At 38.6% G+C, this 20,739-nt stretch overlaps 1 protein-coding gene across 9 annotated transcripts in view; it reads right to left on the reverse strand.

Annotated features, from left to right (window-relative positions):
• Nucleotides 1-20,739, reverse strand: part of ALG9 (ALG9 alpha-1,2-mannosyltransferase) — a 101,014-nt gene that overhangs the window by 63,934 nt on the left and 16,341 nt on the right. For all 9 annotated transcript variants that reach the window (XR_009504568.1, XR_009504567.1, XM_059930425.1 and 6 more), the window contains 7 exons: nt 18,833-18,968; nt 14,954-15,041; nt 14,665-14,770; nt 7,098-7,220; nt 4,229-4,383; nt 1,681-1,810; nt 594-741 (listed from right to left, as the gene is read on the reverse strand). Coding sequence is in view for 7 of the 9 variants with exons in the window: in XM_059930425.1 (XP_059786408.1) it covers nt 594-741; nt 1,681-1,810; nt 4,229-4,383; nt 7,098-7,220; nt 14,665-14,770; nt 14,954-15,041; nt 18,833-18,968 (886 nt within the window). In the remaining 2 variants the exon portion in view is untranslated. The remainder of the gene's footprint in view (nt 1-593; nt 742-1,680; nt 1,811-4,228; nt 4,384-7,097; nt 7,221-14,664; nt 14,771-14,953; nt 15,042-18,832; nt 18,969-20,739) is intronic.

A 20,739-nucleotide genomic window follows, 5' to 3' on the forward strand; every position in this document is an offset into this window, starting at 1 on the left:
CAAACGGAGCAACATGACTCATCTTAACCTGACTTCCCTTTTCCCGAAACAGGACTCTTCTCTGTCCAAATGAAGCAAATACAAGGGAACTCAGAGCCTATGCTATCACATCCAACAACAGACAGCATCAAGGAAAGTGGTACAGAGGTCTTAGCCACAGCTTTCCCAGTGTCCATACATTGGTAGAGAACGTTCACTGCTGTCGGACGACAAACTTGTCTTCTCTAAAAACACTCTAGAAACCTAGAGTCTCTAAACCACTTTTAAAAGTGGATTAATATCAGTTAATTATAAAAATTTAAATATGAATCCTCAGGAAGAGCCACTAGCAGGAGCCCAGAGCCCAAAATGTCTTCAGACGTCCCCAGACCTCTGTGGTTACAGGCAGTGCAGGGGGCATCACCGGACACAGCACTCATTCTACCAAACACAGGCCGTGGGTGCTCAGCACAGGCCCCACAGCTCTCTGAGATGGAAAATCATTCAAAAACTTGTGCAAAATCTAAAATGAAGGAAAAGTTAAGAAGACACTGCCACAGAATTGCTATTTTTACACCTTGATTTAAAACTCTGAGAATTAAAGGGCAACTTACTTATCGGGCAGAAGGAAGCTGCTGGGAAATCGATACCACTCTTTCCCTACACAGACATTAACAGGTCGGCCTTCCGGGACAGTGTGGATGGTTGGGTCTGTGGCAATTCGGTGAAATTCTGGATACAAATCGAGGGGCCCATGATACCCTGGAAGGGAGAAGGGTTTGTGAAAGCCAAAGATGAGGGAGATGAGATTCTGACATTTAATTATAATGCACGTTAATGTCCCACTGTGATCCATGTGAAAGGTACACCGCAACCCCAGCAGGAAGCCCACTCTACGGTGTAAAACGCCTCTACAGTTAGGAAGATGATTGAAGCAGAGGCCCTATTTTTGCCAGAAATAATTTGCTTTCTTGCCCTTCTCTATACCCTTCCACCTTTTTAATTTCACCTTCTTTGAGCACATTTCAATATTCTGGATCCAAATAATGGTTATAAGAAAGAATATAATCATGGGACTTGAGCCCCAAATTTGCATCCTAAGTTTAAGGCTTCCTTAATTCATCCTTTAAAAGGAAAAAAAATTAGTAAGAATAGAGAAGACGTTTATAGTTAATCACACTAAAAGGAATTCTCAATCTTCTCTTCAATCCTAAGGTACAGAAGTCACATCCCAATCTTAATATGAAGTCCACAGGTTCTCCCTGTAGAAAAGTCCTCCCCCCGCAGCTTAAGCTGAATTGTATTAAACAATCATGGGTCAAGCAAAACCCAAGGTATAGCGCCTTGCGAGTACGGGTTAAGATATTCTCGGGCTTCCCTGGTGGTGCAGTGGTTGAGAATCTGCCTGCCAATGCAGGGGACACGGGTTCGAGCCCTGGTCTGGGAAGATCCCACATGCCGCGGAGCAACTGGGCCCGTGAGCCACAACTACTGAGCCTGAGCGTCTGGAGCCTCTGCTCCGCAACAAGAGAGGCCGCGATAGTGACAGGCCCGCGCACCGCGATGAAGAGTGGCCCCCACTCGCCGCAACTGGAGAAAGCCCTCACACAGAAACGAAGACCCAACACAGCCAAAAATAAACATAATAAATAAATAATAAAAATTTAAAAAAAAAAAAAAAGATATTCTCAGTACATCTACCTCTGAACAGTGCCACAGAGCGAGAAAAAGATAAGAGCCCAAACAGGAAGAGTGTTCCCAACGCCAGCCAATTCGATGTCACAGTATAATGCTCCAGGCGGTATCGCTGAAACACGAAGTGGTAACATTTCTAGAAGGAAAGAAAACTTTATTGAAAAAAGAAGATACACCTTGCAAAATATACATAATCACAAGACATCATCATAACTGAGAGGAAGAAAGCAGAAAAAGAGGTTCTACCAAGGGTCTGAGCAGTAGCAAACAGTGAAGTACCCACTCCAAATTCTCAGATTAAAGCAAATTCTGCTAAATTGTCTGTAGATCAGCCTAGCCAGAGGGCTTGCCAAGAATGAAATCTCACTAGCTTCATAGGAAAATTATTTGGATACTTCCCTAATGCTTAAAGTCCTAATAATTTATTTTTTTAAAATATTTAAACAAAAATGCTTTTCCTAGTTTTCTTTGATATATGAAGTATCTCAATCTATGCTGATATAACTAGTTATTAACCTTCACTTTCCTTACTAACAAGTTTTCATCTAAGTTTTTAGTAACAACAAAATGTCTCACGACCAAACAAAAAGAAGAAAGAATTCCTCTCATAGAATATTAGGAAAATTTTGTTAATTATCTGCTAAACTACTTCACAAACTAGATGAATATCACTAACAATATATACACACCTGCATGAGTTCTGTAGCCTTTGAACACCTTCCCATGAGATTTCTGTCTTTCCTTCTTTCCCTCCTAGACTAGAAACTACTTTTGGAAAGCAATTTTGCAATACATAACCAGTGCCATAAATATGTTTGAACCCCTTTCACATTTTCTGGAATCTCTCCTAAGCAAACAATCCAAATACCTAAACAAAGATATTTACCCTAGCATTATTTATAATACTGAAATAAGTGAGCAATCTAAACTTTAACATAAATCATATCTAATCATTATGTATAACCAATTCAATATATTATATATTACATAATAATGTTGTATATTATATCCACCTTAGAATATTATATTGCTATTAAAATGATGGGTATAGATATGGCAATATAGAGAATGTTATAATTATATTAAGAGGCATGTAAAGTTACATGAACCTTAGATTACAATCATAGCAGATTGTTATACGATCGGCAAAAATGCTGGAAGGAGATTTTGTTAGGGTAGTAGGACTGATTTAGAAAGTGGTAAAAGAAAAATTATCTGCAATAAAGTTCAGTTACATTTATAATTAAAATTATTTTTTAAAACTATCATCCTAACATGGACGAGCTTTAAAAACATTATGCTAGGACTTCCCGGTGGCACAGTGGTTAAGAACCTGCCTGCCAATGCAGGGGACATGGATTTGAGCCCTGGTCCAGGAAGATCCCACATGCCACGGAGCAACTAAGGCTCAGCTACTGAGCCTGCACTCTAGAGCTCGCCTGCTGCAACTACTGAGCCCACGTGCCACAACTACTGAAGCCCACACACCTAGAGCTGGTCCTCTGCAACAAGAGAAGCCACCGCAATGAGAAGCCCACGCACCGCAACTAAGAGTAGCCCCCCGCTCGCCACAGCTAGAGAAAGCCCACGCAGAGGAACGAAGACCCAACACAGCCAAAAATAAATAAATAAAATAAATAAATTTATTTAAAAAAATAAAAATAAAAACATTATGCTAAATGAAAGAAGTCAGTCACAAAAGACCACATATTTTATGATTTCATTTATATGAAATGTCCAGAATAGGCAAATCTATAGAGATACAAAGTAGATTAGCTGTTGCTTATGGCTGAGGAGATACGGGAGGGGGGTTACAACAGCTAAAGGGTACAGGGTTTTTGAGGTGATGAAAATGTTCTAAAATTGATTGCAGTGATGCTTACATAGATCTGTGAATAGCCTAAAAAACACTGTATCATACACTTTAAATGGGTAAATTCTATGGTTTATGAATTATATCTTAACATAAATCTGTTAAGAAAAAAACCTATCACCCTAATTATTCTTTTTCTGCTAACTGCAAATGGTAGCAGAGGTTAAAAAAAAAAAAAAGCAGAGTCTGGCGCTTCTGAAGCCATAAATACAGAGATATTCAAGATGAGTTGTGACAGGGAATTGACCTGGACAGGTTTCAAGCCAGGATTACAAAGTGTCCCACATTGCTAACTGCCTGCTGTAATCCCAAACACTTGAGCCAGTTTCATTCAGGTCTTGTAGTGGAAGAGTAGACCTTCCATTAGCTCTGCTGTGGTTCCACCGTTCTGTGCTAGGCCCATTCAGTGACTTAAAAAAATTCCTTTCATAGCAATTGGATTCTTATTGGCAACAGAGACAAACTAACACACAAGTTAACACTGCAAATATGTAATCAGCAAATAAGAGTCAAAGCAACATTTAAGCAATCAATACATAAAGCTTTATAATATGATCTGTAACAGGTTTAATGTACAGATAAAATATCTTAGGTGGAAGCATTCTGTTATTTGCCTATAAGCTTTATGAATGATTTAAAGTGAAACAGAATGAAGCAGATATACATTTCCTTGAAACTCACCTGAAGTGCAGAAAGGGCCACAGCACCACAGAGACATACAAGTGGATATACAGGGAAAAGAAATCTCTCCTCTTTGTGAGGCTGGATGAAGAAAATTATAAACCAAATATACATTGGAGCCAAGGTAAGCCAATATGGGTGGCCTAAATTCTGAACTGTAAGACAGAAAAATATCCACCTTTCACCATATTAGAACAAAACAGCATGTTTAGTTTCAATGTTCTCTTGATCTCAAACTGGGATATATACCCTAGGGCACCCAATAAAATGTTTCAATTCTTGTATTCACACTTTCTCTGATATAAGAAAGGAGTCAAGTAGGAAGAGGTATATAGTCCTTAGCTCTCCCAAGAGGTCCAACATTTAAAGGGAGGCACAATACTGGATTTAGCTAGAACAGGTGAATGGGTAATAGAGCTTAATAATTTCTACACTGGATGAAGAAAAAACAGATTTCTCTTTCTAATGAGTCCTGCCACTAAGACTAAAGGTTCTGAGATTAACCAAAAGCATAACATAAATTCATTTCTTGGATTTTAATTCCTATGTTCTGTTTACTGCATTAATCTTACTTATACACCAAATAGCTATAGATCAAAGAAAAGGAAAAAAGTAGGATTCTCAAATCCATCACTGGTTTTCATCAAGTTACAAATGAGAGTTTGTTTCAAAGCAAACATAAAAACACTCTTAAAGGAAGTTTACTGATCAAGTTTTCTCTCCTGTTCTGCAGTACCCATCCACTCTGTATCGCAAAATTAAAGCCAAGATGTACTTAAAAGCATGTGAAAGAATTAAAGGAATTTAATGAAAACTAAGACCTAAGCACCTACTGGAAGGTTCCTGTGGTTAGGTACATGAACACTGAGTGATAAACCTGCAACCCACAGCGAAGGCATCCCCTACTGGGCTTATTATACTAGTGACAACAAGCAGTGCGTAGGAATCACTGGCCAAGGGTAGATAGACAGCGCCCCCTGGTGTCCATTATGTCTACACTGAGCAAATTTAGATGAAAAGATCAGGGTTGTCATCAAAGCCCAACTTAGCAATGTTTAACTGTGCTCCGTAGTTATCCGTGCTTTTGCAGAAACTCTTTAGGAATAAAAATTCTTGAACTGTGATAACAAGCTTATCTTTTAAACTTTTCACTCTAAGATTTTATCATGAGATTTTAGGCTATAATTTAGGACTTATACCTTTCCAGGATGTATTTTAGGTTGGAATTTTCTTCATCATAAGAAAAAAAATCTACCTTCTACAAGTAAACAATCTTTTCCTCTTCTGTATCTTAAAAGCTAACGAATACATTTTAAAAATATGGCCTAAAATTTTGAAATGTCCTCTATAAAATGTACAAAATTATAACCACAGTTGTACTACATGATGAGATAATGGGTAATTCCTTTCCTGCCTCTTTATATTTTTCTACGTTTTTTTCTTTTATTATTTTTATTTCTTAATGTTTCTTCCTTTGAAAAAGTATTGTTTCCATTATAAAGTACACAAAAAATATAAACAAAAAAACAGAAGAAAAGTACTAAAAAAGTATTTTAAAAAGTATAAAGGAAAGCCCCTAGGTAACCTAAGGATGGGGACTAGTTACTAGGTGGACATGTGGATACATTACACACTTTTAAACCAAAATTGGATTCATACTTTAGAGAACAGCTTAATATACTATTTTTATTTTATTTTTACTGTTTTTATACTTACATCACAAGCATTTCCAAATTTTCCACAAGCATAAATTATTTTCATAGTCAGAGAAAAAGTTACTTTTCAAAAAAAAAGAAAAAATGATCCTTAAGAAATACAAGGAATGGAGGAATACATTAATACCTCGAGGGGACAAACAGCTGAATCCAAATGTGGGACACTATGCAAGATGAATGACCTGGTTTTTTTAGAAATCTTCAGGAGGAAAAAGGTGAGAGGGGGAACCTCTAAAAAAGCTTATGAAACATAACACCAAATTCACTATATGACTCTTGTTCACATCCTGCTTTAAACAAACTATAAAGAACTATAAAAAACTATAAAAAGCTATTTTTCAGACAATGTAGGAATCTAAATATTACCTGGATATTAGATGATATTAAGAAATTACTGTTAATTTTGTTAGGATAATGGCATCATGGTTATGTTACAACGAAAGTCCTAAAACAAAACAGAAGTGACTCTGAAGGCTGCTTTCATATTCTTTGAACACAGTGAAGTCTTTATAAACCATTAATAGTAGAAAAGCAGAATGGGGAATGGTACTGAGGGATCATATGGCATCCAAATCAGACTAAAAAGTCTGAAGTTAAACCTCCTTCCAAAGCTCAGATGCATTTCTGCTCAGATCTGTCTTCCATAAAAGAAACTATGGGCACTACATATCCAGAGCCATGACAACCTGAGAAAACACTGGCTGTGCAACACAGAATCAGAACAAGCATCAAATTTGGGGGAAGCTCTATATGGTTTAGTTTTCAAAATTTTGGTTGAATTTCCCAGAGAATGTTTGCCTCTAGCATTGATTATCTTAAGCAATCTTGCATGCCAACACACAGTTCTTTAAAAAACAGAAGACTCATATAGGCTTATCTCCCAAGATTTTATAAATGTTTTTGCCTCCCCAGGTGGTTCTGTAAATCATACAGACTTCCTCACTTGCAATTATTAACCAAACTTTCACATAGGTTAACAACATAAGTTAAATAATCTACGAACACAAATGGAAAATGCAATAAACCAACCAACCATTTCCATAGGAAGAAAATGGAGAATAAAGTAAGTAGATTCTTTTTCACTTCTTGGTACCCATTGTTACTTCTCTTCCCTCCCCCCCCACACCAAGTCTATCATCCGTTATGCCACTCACCATGAAATCTCTGCAGTAGGTATTCCATAAGAGAAGTCAGTGGTAAGACCAAGAGAGCCAAAGCAAAGACTACATTAAAATTCAGAAATCCATTAATTAAATAGAAATACCACGGCTCTATACCTGAGGGAGATAACGAGACAAGAAATCATTAGTGGATGCCTCCAGTACCTATTACAGCGCTTGACTCATACTGTTCTTTGTTCAAGTAACGTTGATGATCCAGTGCCTCATGTGTATGAGAGTCCACAAGCCGCCCCCATCTTAGAAATCAAGTTTCAAATATTTAGCTGTATTTTCTATCATGACCACTATATCTAGCCCAAACGGAACTAATACTTTTCACAACCACCAAATAACATAAATAGCTTAGTGGTGACACTATGATTTATAATAAGAAGTATTTATTTGGTCTTCACCCCCATTCCTAGTACAAAGCTCCTAAAATTACCCTGGTAATTTCCAAAGTGGTGAGAGTAATAAAGGTGTCTTTTGTTCTGTTAATGAGGGAACTTCAGGAAAGCCCCCAGGTAACCTAAGGATGAGGACTAATTGCTAGGGGAACCAATCGAGTGACAGGAGGGTTGGAACTTTCAGTCCTGTCGTCCCCTTCTCTGGGGAGGGGAGAGGGGCTGGCAATAGGGTTTCATCAACAGTGGCCAATGATTCAAGCAATGGTACTTATGTAATGAGGCCTCCATGAAAATCCAAAAGGACAGTCAGTGTTCAGAGAGCTTCTGGGTTGGTGAACAGGCAGAGGAGCACCCGGGTCTGTGGCACACCCAGAGAGCACGGCAGTGCCACATTATCTTCCCGCACACCCTGCCCTACGCATGTCTTCCACCTGGCTTGTATCCTTTATGATAAACTGGTAAACACAAGTAAATGTTTCTCTGAGTTCTGGGAGCCACTCTGGCAAATTGATTGAACCTGAGGAGGGGGCTGCTGGGACTACTAATCTACAGCTGGTCAGTCAGAAGCCCAGGTGACAACCTGGACTTTGAATTGGCACGTGAAGTAGGGGCACAGGGATTGGGGGAGGGCGGGCGGGGTGGGTTGCAGTCTTGCAGGGCTGAGTTATTAGGGCCTTTCCCATTTCCTTCCCACCTGTTTCTCCTAGTTACATTCTAGCATCCTTCCCCTTGATACACTCAACCACTATTTGATAGTGTGTATACAGGGGACCTGTGTTCCGTAAAAAGTTAACAACTTGTTTTCCTTAGGAAAACCATGTTCAGAGACCCAGACCCTGCTCATAAGTTTTGGGGATTCAGAATGAAACAAAATGACTGAAAACACAAGCCTTACTCACACAAGTTTTGATGCTTTAACTCAAAATCCTTAAACTCAAATGATGAGAAAAAGCCCCCCTCTGCACATTTAGCAGGTTTTTCATCTGCTCTTCCCCTCCATGTGATTACTTCAATCAGGCAGTGAATGACACATGCGGGTTTTAATCACTGTGTGTTGTGACACCCGCGTTGCACCACAGCAATTTCCTGCAATCAGCATTGCTTAAAAGGGTAATCAGAAGGCAGAGAAATAGGCAGAAAAGCCTGACATTTTTGCAGCTTGCACAGCAAAATAAGATTAGAAACCAAACCCTTAATGCTAGAAACATCTAAGGGAGGAGGAAGAGGAAGAGGGGGACCCTAAGGAAGGACTCAAATTCAATCGTGGGTCACCTTTTGGGAAAGCTCTCTCCTTCCTGTCTAAATACAATGATAGGGACTGTTCAGGAACAGAGATTTTGTCCCAGGCCAAGCTCATTAGAGACATTTATATCTTGTATTCTCTACAAATAACCTTTTGGGTTATAGAAAACTAATGGATGGTTTTATTTTCAAAACAGAAATACAAGTCTTCTCTGGATTTTAATTACTATTTAACAACACATTTCCTAAATTGAGTTCTTTAGACATCCAGCTTCCAGAGAACTAAGTTTTTGCACAATCCTCTCCTGACTGCCAGTGTGGTGGCAATGCTATCAACCTTGACCCACCTTTTTCTTTACAAAATTCTGGAAATCTGACCCTGAGAAGAAAAACCAGAGTGACTAAAGGAAAGGAGATCACCCTCCACATCATCTATTACAGATGCTAAACATCAAAAGAAAAAAGCCTCTTTCTCTTTGATCTTTGTAAATATATGTTTTTTCAGGAAAGCTCTTTAGTCTTTTTGTCTTTACCACAACTTACTATGCCCTCCTGTTAGGGGTATCTTTTTACCAAGGTACGCTGTACTCTGAGATGTGGAACCAAAAGCATTAAGTTGGTAAACTCAATTATTTTTATGTGTTAGGAGCTCATAGATCAAGTTCACAGCTAGGCCGTGAACATTTCGTAAGACTGTTACTTCCCTGAAAGATGGTGTAAAAATCGGGGGATAAGTCAAGATTTGGGAAGGTTCAAGTTGACAACAGTCTTAAAAACAAGAGCAAAAGGGGACAAAAATAGTGAATTCTGTTAGCCAGTGTCCTCCCCTACTTGATGAGGCATCTGCCTTCAAAGAGTAAAAACTTTTCTCTCTTTCCAGGGAGATATTCAGCGCTGCTCTCAGAAAATATCAAAGCTGAACTATGTAGAAAAAAGTGTGTCAGAATGACAAGCTAAGCATTTAACTGGTGCAAAATGAAAGGTGAAAGGAAGCTGGAAGCAGGGTCTTTGCAGGGAGTGACTCACCTATCTCCCTCTTTATGGAAAGTGCCTCAATTCCTTTCATTCAAACGAGCTAAAGGGAGCTTTGCAAGAGGCTAAAAGAAGAGGGGATAATGTTTATTGTTCCACAGATTGAATGAAGGGGAACCATTTTATAGGCCTACAATTTTATAGAACTCTAGGAACTAAATTATAGTAAATCATCCTTATAAATGTCAAATTTGCACCACCAAGAAGAAAAAGCCACCAAGGTTCAACAGAAATGATTAACAAAAGAGGGAAGGCTCTGGAACAGCTGTGGCTGGCAGGTGACCCTGAGCACTCCCCAGAAGACTCCTCTGGGGCTTCACCCTCTACCGCTGCTGCCGGAATGGAAAACCGTGGGCCTTTTGATAGAGGACACCAGCCCCTACCTTCTGAAATCTCCTGTGCTGTGATCTGACAGATTTGATAAAACACACAAACAGGCAGGGATCACATCCTAGGCTACCGAGTGGCATCCTTGAGCAGACCCACTGTTATTTTTGAGGGGAGAGCATTTCTTTTTTTTTTTTTTTTTTTAATTTAATTTTATTTATTTATTTTTGGCTGTGTTGGGTCTTCGTTGCTGCACGCAGGCTTTCTCTAGTTGCGGCGAGCGGGGGCTACTCTTCATTGTGGTGCGCGGGCTTCTCATTGCAGTGGCTTCTCTCATTGTGGAGCACGGGCTCTAGGCGCGTGGGCTTCAGTAGTTGCGGCACGCGGGCTCAGTAGTTGTGGCTCACGGGCTCTAGAGCACAGGCTCAGCAGTTGTGGCACACGAGCTTAGTTGCACCGCGGCATGTGGGACCTTCCCGGACCAGGGGTCGAACCTGTGTTCCCTGCACTGGCAGGCGGATTCTCAACCACTGCACCACCAGGGAAGCCCGAGAGCATTTCTTACACCTGTCCTCCCACACCTTCCCCGGGCCTGTGTCCTCCTCATCAGACAGCAGCACTGCTCTTCACTCACACACAAAAGTACGTAACCTCAGCATCTGAGAACTTGAAATGTTACAAGGGAAAGAGTGCCAAAATCAGTGCCAAGACCAGTCACTTTCCTTTTTGCAACACTAAATTTCACCTCTTGATCTCTGACCCTATAGAGATGTTTTCCCTACAACTTTGCAACTTTATGTCTACACTACTCTAAATTTCCTAAATGCCAAGTATTCTTTACCTCGTCCAAGTAATAGTTGTGAAAACTATTTCTTTCCCCTGGCTTCAAAAGTCAAGAGTCAGCCCAGGTCTGGAATGTGTCATTAATATATGTTATCTGGCCAAGAAAGTATAGAAAGGTCCCTTTGAAAACCAGAAACAACAGAGAGAATAAACATTTACAGATCGTCCTCGACTTATGATGGAGTTAAGTCCTGATAAACCCATCATAAACTGAAAATATCTTAAGTCATAAATGCATTTAATACACCTAACCTACCGAACATCATAGCTTAGCCTAGCCTGCCTCAAACATGCTCAGAACTCTTACGTTAGCCTACAGTTGGGCAAAATCACCTAACACCAAGCCTATTTAATAACACAATGTTGACTGTCTCATGTAATTCATGGACTACTGTACTGAAAGTGAAAACAGAATGGTTGCCGGTAAAGAATGGCTGTAAGAGTTTCCACTGTTTATCCTCATGATGGAGTGGCTGACTGGGAGGTATGGCTTGCTGCCACTGTCCAGCATCACGAGAGATATCATACCGCCTATTGGAAAAAGATCCAAGTTCAAAATTCAAAGTACGGTTTCTACTGAACGTGTATTGCTTTCGCACCATCATAGAGTCAAAAAAAAAATCCTAAGTTGAACCATCATAAGTTGGGGACCATTATTACAATCACAATGGAGAGATTGAAATTATCTTGCTCATGTCTGTGTAGTTCCTACCTAAAATTCAGCTAATGCTGTAAAACTACTTTAAGTTTTTAAAAAGGAACTCAATATTCAATCTTTTTGTCTCAGCAGTCCCTACACTTGAAATTCTATTTTTCTACAATGTACCCGCATGGTGCCTACCTGGCAAACTCCTTCTCTTCCTTCCAGGCTCAGCTCAAAGATCACTACCTCTAAGAAGTCTTTCCTGATACTACCAGATGAACTTGCTCCTTTGATTCCCTGTCTTTCCACTGTAGCACATAACAGATTGGACTGTAATTATCTATTCATGTGTCTGCAGCCTTATTAGACAGTAAATTCTATGAGGACACATGATAAATGCTCAAAAGCAATTGATTCAATGTTTCTTTAGCTGAAGTCATTTATCCATTCATTCAAGAAGTATTTATAGGCTTATTATGTTCTTATATGTAAGAAACAACACTAGATGTATGCAAAAACTATCAGCACAACGCATTTTAAATTTTCAGATAAAAAACTATGTGCCTACCATAGCTAACAAAGCACTTTAAGTAGGACTCTTAGAAAATAGTCAAAATAATGCCAAAAAGTGCCAAACAAGTGAAAGAGTTTCCATGACAAAAAACAGGCTGTCTGACAACTGTACAGCATATAAGTCTTTGATATTTACTGAATGGACTCAACAATTACAATAAAATTAGCTGACAATGGTAAAGTACTACTTTTACCTCTATTCTTAATTTGTATCAAGATAATCCCAACCTAGCACACCACAACAGGTCTAGACAAAATAGTTCTAGGACATAATAGTGATCAGGGCATTTATGTAATCTGATGGGTACTCCAGAATTTGTTCATTCATTCATTCATGAGAAATCTTTATTGAAGACCTAGAATACACAAAGACTACCTACTCCTAAAATGGAAGAAACATTCTCTGTAAGTCTGCTAAAGCAAAATGGAGTTAACATGGAAATCAGACACCCCTGAAAATTTGTCAAAGATGAGGGAAAAGCACAAAAATTCTACCATCAAGGAACAACCCCCTAAAGTCTGGCTGACTACAGCCCCGCACTCAGTCCTGTTGATACCCAGTACGACAATTCCCTCTGTCCCAACAAAGCTTTTTCTATCACTAGGAAAGTGATCAGTTCCTGCACATCCAAAATAGCAAAATCTGAACTGAAGCTAACCCAGGTTCACTAAAGCTGGCAGAACAGAGACCCAAGGACTCTTCCCCATAAAACACTGGCTGAAATGAACAGCAGATGCCAACATCCAGGGAAAGACTGGCCACTGCTCCTGGATCCCAAAACCTACCCACTGTTAAACTAGAAACATAAACTTAAGTCAGAATTTATTCTTTCTTTCCTATTCTCCCTACCAACCTGCTTATCTCTAGATGTAAAATCCTCATCAATCTAGAGGACTATAAAAATTATGAAACTTTCATATACTCTCACACAAAGTTTTATTTATAAATAAACAGTCAGAATATCAATATGTAATAACCCATTTAAAAGGTGGAGAAGCCAACTTTTCAAAATTAAACTCAAATTAACACAATTTATTCACCTATATATAATGTATATTATGTTTCCAATAGGTTCCACGTAAATCAATTTCTAATATGCAATCTGGATCTAGGAGGACAGTCCCCCTTCTATTGTCCTGTAGAATCAACTGAAGTTTTACAAGTAAACTAGAACGATGGGCAATTAAAAACATGCAACTCTCCCTAGATAAAGGGAGACATCTAGAGGCAAAAGCTTAAAATTGGGGCTTTTTCTCATAGTCTCAGTGATCTTTGGAGCCACATAAAAGAGCCTTTTAAAATTCCTTCACTTAGCAATTATTCTCTAACTATGCAGTTTGTGGATTCAATTCACTGAACAAAACACTGTTTATTTTTAACCTATTACTCACCATCTAAAATGACAACATTCCCCAAATCCCAAGAGGCCCAATTAAATCTCATTCATATGCTTACTTTAATTCTCCTCAGTCAATCTGTTGGTTCTATTGGCAAAGTGGCACAGAAAAGTGATGGGCGTGGGTTAAATTGATAAGAGACACAGAAATAATTTTAACCTGCTTCATAGCAGAGCCCAAGACAGTCACATATACAGAATGCTCTAAGACCTTCAAAAGATTAAGGCAGAAGAAACTATACTTATTTAATGAGAAACTGTCTCGTAAAATGTTTACTGACTTGGCTGATCTGATTAGAAAGATCTCTAGCTTATCCCTCTGTAGTGGTCACTAACTCAAATGCCCTCAGGGTACAAAAAAACCCCAAAAAAACAAAAAACAAAAAAAACAAAACAGGCTCAAGGGCTGGCTGGGAAAAAAAAAAAACCATCAGGGAAGGGGTGGAGGTGGATGGAAATTGGAGAATCAACCCCAGACTAAAGGCATTCCCTTTTCTCCCCTCTTAATCCTAAACTGGCCAAACTATCCACCCTCTCATGCTGACCTCACTCCCATTTGCTACACTTTATCTACAGATTTTCTAAACTTTCTCCCCTAATGCATAATACTAAAGTAAAACAAATTAAAAAAAGGAAAAGTAATTCTAAATGTTATACCAAATGTACAGAATATGTCTGGAGGAATATTTTCCAAGGTGCTAACAATAGCTATCTGGAGATGATGGGATTATGAATGATTTTCTTATTTTTGTTATCATATTGATTTTCTAATGAGAAGAGAAAAAAGTAACTTAATTTTAAACGAGTAGCATCAAAACCCAAGGCATACCCAACAGTCCTCACTACTCTGAAACTGAGAATAAGAGGCAGCAGGACTAACAGAAAGCCAGATCTGAACATCACATTAATCAAGGAAAAATATTTAGTGGCTATATATCATCACTGTGCTATGTTCAAATGTCATTTATTTTTAAATAAGAAAACATTACCAGCAAAGAAAGGCTATATTTGATAAAATGTGGCAGCTGAATTAAAATTTCAAAGCTGAGGCAAATTAAGCTATCCCCTAACTCTTCCCTAATTTCATAAGGCCTTACCATAAAGATCAGGTCCATGAGGAGTAAAGACATTATACAAAACAATGTTGAGTGGTGCAATCACCAACTTCCCATAATAGTAGCTGTCAATGACCACCACAGGCACCTAAAATAGAGCAGAAAATATATAGCAATTGTAGAGTTTTGCTCTGGAAACATTCTCACAATGCTAATAGGATAAACTTCAGAATGAAAAACAGAATCAATTCCTAATGTTCTCTTTTCCGTCCACATCAGAAGTTGCTTTCATTACAACTTTAGAACAAAACAAGATACAAAGAAAACTCACCAGAAAGATCATTAGGGCAACCAGCGACCAATGAAAGAAACTCTTCCATCTGTGCTTCATGACCAGCAAATCAAAGGCAATAGGTAAACTAACAGAGAAACAGAAAGTGGGGAGTTACATACTTAGAACAGAAACTGAAACAGGTCAGATTTACACATACCTCATGCTGAACTGAGAATAAAATGTCTCTAGCAATTACAGTGAGGGAAGAAAGCTGGTACATGAAAGGATGTCTTCTCAAAAAATAAAAAATGTGATCTCTTCACAGGACTCATCAGAGTGAGATGCATCCCACAATGCACAAGAAATATAAATATTCGTATTCGGAATGAGCTCCATTTTACACGTATTTATGTGTAATGGACGTTTAAAATATATTAATTGTAAGTAAATGTACCCTATTGCCCTACTCCCACCCTGCCAAATAAATAAATACTGATTTCTCCCTTCCAAGATTTATTAAGATTTTAGTAATAAAATAATATTACCAACTTTCACTTCAATTCTGATACATCCCTTTCCAATATGTAATATTTCTCCAAAATGTAATATGTAATATTTGTTCTTCTTCCTTTCACTTAAATTCCTCAAGCAAGTCTCAACAGCATATGTGTGTTGCCTTCACTATTTCTTCCTTAAGGCCTAACATCAAGCTATTAAGACTGATCTAAGGTACCAGGAATCTCCTGTCCGCCAAACCCAGTATCTTTCCACAAGCTTCATCTCCCTTTGTCTTTCTGTTGCACTTGACACAAAGCATCTGCTCCTTCCTCTTTAGACTCCCTGGCTCAGATGTTCCTTTCTGGGGGCTTCCCTAGTGCTCCTTTCTAGGCTTCTTTTTCCCTACCTCACCGTGTGCCCTACCATGGTCCTAGTTCCCAAAAGCAAGGTTCTACTTTTCTCTCTCTATACTCATTTTCTCGAGGGCTTCAACTCCTCTTGCATGAACAATCACCTTCATATCCATGACTTCCTAATCTAGGACACTAGTCAGAGCCCTTACCTGTGCTCCGGTCACAAAGAATTCCATCCCACACCAATCTATTTACTTACACAGAATCTACCCAATGTCAATTACAGGCTCTGCTCCTGCCTCCTCCATAAAGTCTTTACGTTTATATGGCACTATCATCTCATGTGAACATCTCTTCTAAGATTTGAAATTCCACATTCTATTACCTAAATATTGCATTAACATTCTGTGTTTTTATTTTTTTCTCCCCAACTAGTTACATTTTCCATAGCACCTGCATTTCTCCTTTGATAAGTCAATAAATGATAGTACATTGCTAACTGACTGATTAACTGTGATCCTGAAATCATTTCTCTAAAGGCAGACTAATCAAAATGCGCCAACTCAGAGGTATTTGGGGAACTCATGAAGTTCAATGTAAATCCAGTAAAGAGTAAAAGGAATGGAGAAACTGACAAAAGGAGGATGGAGAAGTAAAAAGGGGGGAGGAACAAGGCTTTGTGAGTCACATTCAAGTTTGGACCCCATAGAGCAGGGGTTGGCAGGTTGGCAAACTTTTTATTTAAAGGATCCAATAGCAAACATTTTAGGCTTTGTAGGCCCCCTATGGTCTCTGTTGCATATTCATGTGTGTGTGTGTGTGTGTGTGTGTTGTTTTTAACAGCCCTTTAAAAATGTAAAAATTTCTTAGTTCTTGGGCTGTACAAAACAGGCCAGCTGGATGTGTGACCCACAGGCTACAGAATGCCAACCTCTGTGACACAAAGCAATGGGGAAGCTATTACAAAGACAAAACAGAGTGATAAAATCATATTTGCATTTTAGGAAGATAACTCTAGTTTGAGTGTGGAGAGCAGATTTATAAGGGTCAAGACTAGAGATGGGAAGATCATTTATGAGCCTACATAAAAGAACAGAGAGAGGTGAAGAAAAGTAGATTCAAAAGATATTCAAGACGTACAAGCAATTAATAAGACATGAGAAAGAGAAAACAGTCACAGATAATTTTCAGGTCCTGGCTCAGCACAGATGGTGGTACCATTTACTGGGCTAGAAACATAGGTAAAGGACAGATATGGAGGGAAGATAATGAGTTCAGTTTTGTAAATGTTTAGCTATATAAATGGAGATATCCAATAGGCAGCTAGGTATATATGAGTGAAGCTTAAGAGATGACTGGACTATATAAAGATATGGGACTCATCAAGATGACAGAGAGAGCAGAAAGTAGAGAAGAGGCTCTCACACAAAATCTTGACAAATATAATAATTTTAGAATGATATGCAGAATAGAATAGAAGATAAGATTGGAGGTGGGGAAACCAGCCTTTAAAATCCACTTAAGAAAATTTTAAATGCCTATTCTGATTTAGTAACTCCCTTCTAAAAATCTATCCCATAGATAAATTTCCGCAAGTGTATAGACATATGTACAAAAATGTTCACTGAAGCATTGGGTATAACAGCAAAAAAACTGAAAACCAAATGCCTACCAATAAAGCAATGGTTAAATAAATTATGGACAGCCATATAATAATGCAATGTTACGCAACTGATACAAAGAACGATATAAATCTATGTACAGAAGATATACATATGTATAGGATAATTCTGTTTGTTTTAAGAATTTAAGTATGTATGTATAAATGTGTATGTGTGCATTTATTCATGTAAGGATAATTTCTGGAAAGATATGTACAAAACTGTCAGCAATGACTAACTGTGAAGACTGGGTTAGGGGAGAAAAGAACTAAGAATTCTTTTTACCTCATACAATCTGGTACTTTTTTTAAATAATGAAGATATACTACTATGATAATAACCTTAACACAAACTAACATATTTTTCTAAATAACTAGTGGTACAGGCAAGAAATTAAGGCAGCACAAACTAGAGAACTTGTGAAAACAAAAAGTACAAAAGGAATGAGAGATACTATGGAACTTGGAAAAAAAAAAAAGGATGCTGCAGGCAGGAAAGAAGAAGGACTGAAAGGAAACTCAGAGAACAAGCCTGGGTGACTGGGAAAATGCACAGCACAGGGTGGTAGAGTGTGGAAAAAACATCAGCTGTTAAGAGTCAGAAGGCCTGCATCCAAAAGCAAACATAACCTTAAAGGCAAATTACCCAAAACCTCTCGAAGTCCACTTTCTCATTTATAAAGCACTAATAATTGGAGACTTCCCTGGTGGCGCAGTGGTTAAGAATCTGCCTGCCAATGCAGGGGACACGGGTTCGATCCCTGGTCCGGGAAGATCTCATATGCCACGGAGCAACTAAGCCTGTGTGCCACAACTACTGAGCCTGCACTCTAGAGCCTGCAAGCCACAACTACTGAACCCACGCACCACAACTACTGAAGCCCATGTGCCCTAGAGCCCACACGCCGCAACTACTGAGCCCATGCACCGCAACTACTGAAGCCCGCGTGCCCTAGAGCCCATGCACCGCAACTACTGAGCCTGCGTGCTACATCTGCTGCAGCCCACGCACCTAGAGCCCATGCTCTGCAACAAGAAAGCCACCGCAATGAGAAGCCTGCGCACCACAACAAAGAGTAGCCCCCGCTTGCTGCAACTACAGAAAGCCCACATGCAGCAATGAAGACCCACCAAAAAAAAAAAAAAGCACTAATAATTGTATTTGTCTTGCAGAGTAGGTTTAGGAATAAAGTTCATAAAGGGTTTAGCTGTGTCCAGGATACAGCAGATGCTTAACAGTCACTTTCTTATTAGAATTAATCGTAACAATAAGTACTAAGAGAAATATTCTTCCACCTCCCAGAATCTTTGAATAATTAATTCCTATAACTTTAGGTCCTACCCAAAGAATATGGAGATAACCTAACATTAGGATTGACTATATACCCAGTGATACATGGAAGATGAATCATGTTAGTTTCTTACCCAAGAGCTGCACTGAATGGCCAGCCTAAGATAGCCCCAGCTGCTACTCCAAGCACAGCAAAGGAAGTTTTGTCCATATACCAGCCAGTCATGGCTATCAATGTAGTGTACATACAGAAGCTGCTAGGAAGGAATGCTGCAAGACAAAAGAAATGAAAAAACAAGGGGGAAAGGGACAAGAGATTGAGATTTATGAGTTATCAATTATTAAAAATATAGCTGCATTGCAATATGTCAATAACCAGGAACATACTTTGAGCAATGCTATATTAGAAATGAGGAGTAAAGTGATACTCATTAAAAAAAAAAAAACCAAAGTTCAATGATTTTCTTATTTTCTCTCTCCTGTTTTTTATGTACCAACACATCACCCAATTATACAATGCCAACCATGTCATTTATCTCCTGGCCTGTACCCCAAGTCCAAAACTTACAGGATTCCAGGTTCCCCAGAAGTACCTCCAGGTTATATTTCCAGACAGGAAGTATGCTTCAAGAAATTTAGAGCCATTGCTAACAATCTGTTTCTGAAGAAGTTTATCCTCTGATAGTCTTCTGAGACTGTCCTATTAGCAACCTGTACCCCACAGGAATTCTCAGAAGCCTTCTCAAGGAACAAATATGTTCGATGGCAGCACTGCTTTGCATCCTTCATCCACTGACATAGATAGTTTGGCCTTTAGATGTCCCCCTAATTATTTCCATCAAGCGTAACTTTCTTGTTGCATACAGCAGAGGACTGACCACCTTCAGGGTCTCTGCAACAGTCACATTTCAGCAAAATGTTTCTAACAACTCTACAAAAAATGCAGATCTGCTTCTCCTTGCTGTTTAAGTGCTTCACCTAACACTAGAAAAATCAATACCAACTCCAACAGGGACCACAATGAACAGGCAGTATGATTTGAGAAACTCAGCAAAGGGTTCAGAGGCTCATATCAAAGGATGCCTTTAACTTATCTGTGCCTTAACATCCTCAGCTGAAATTATAAAACTAAAAATGCTCTCAGGTATCTCCCTCACATAAGAATCAATTTTAGGAGTAGCAAAGTAACTAAAAAAACATGTGAAGGACAACCTTCCCAGATAAATGCTAAATAATATTGATGCCATCCAAAGCTGTTGATTCTAGCTCCAAGGGGAGCAGAGGAATCTGAGGTCTCTGCCAGCTCAGAGGGCAAAGCATAGTCTCATTTAGGACAGTGGCTTTCAAAGTTATTCACGTGTGAGGCCCTGAAATCTCTGCAGAACATGGATTTTGACACAGTCAGTGAAAAGTAAATATATACTTTTGCGCTAGATACTATTTTTTTGTGTATATTTAGTGTGTATACTAGATTCTGGTACACACAAGCAAAAATTAAAATTAAAATTGAGATGATTATATCTAGTAACTTAATTTTTCTGAAAAATTGGAAACAGGCTACCTTTTGGCAACAGGCCACTTTGGCTCAGCTCATAGAACACAAATGTTCAATGGCAGCACAGTTTGAAAGCCACCACTCTACATTAACAATTTTATTCTAAATTTCCAGAAGCCTACTTTATTCTATAAAATACAGTATTTTACAGAATACTGTATTTTATAGTATACGTTTATACTTTTATAGAATACATTGCAAATAATTGGCATAAAATAGAACCATCAAGACCAGGGTTTTTAGACATAAAGTGCTTCCTTGAGCAAAATAACAAAATTATTGCCCTTCCCCTAACAGCAAAGAAAGGCAGTGGATGACTCTGTTTCTCAGCCCTGCTGTGATAAAAAATATAATAATGTAATAGAAAGCAACCTGATGAAAATAACAGCTCTACCACTTATGAATTCTTTGACTTTCGGTAAGTCACTTCACCTTTCTAAGTTTCAGCGTCCCTACCTGCAAAAATGAGAAAATATTTATCTGACT

Source organism: Balaenoptera ricei, chromosome 8, assembly GCF_028023285.1.
Source record: "Balaenoptera ricei isolate mBalRic1 chromosome 8, mBalRic1.hap2, whole genome shotgun sequence".
Taxonomy (NCBI): domain Eukaryota; kingdom Metazoa; phylum Chordata; class Mammalia; order Artiodactyla; family Balaenopteridae; genus Balaenoptera; species Balaenoptera ricei.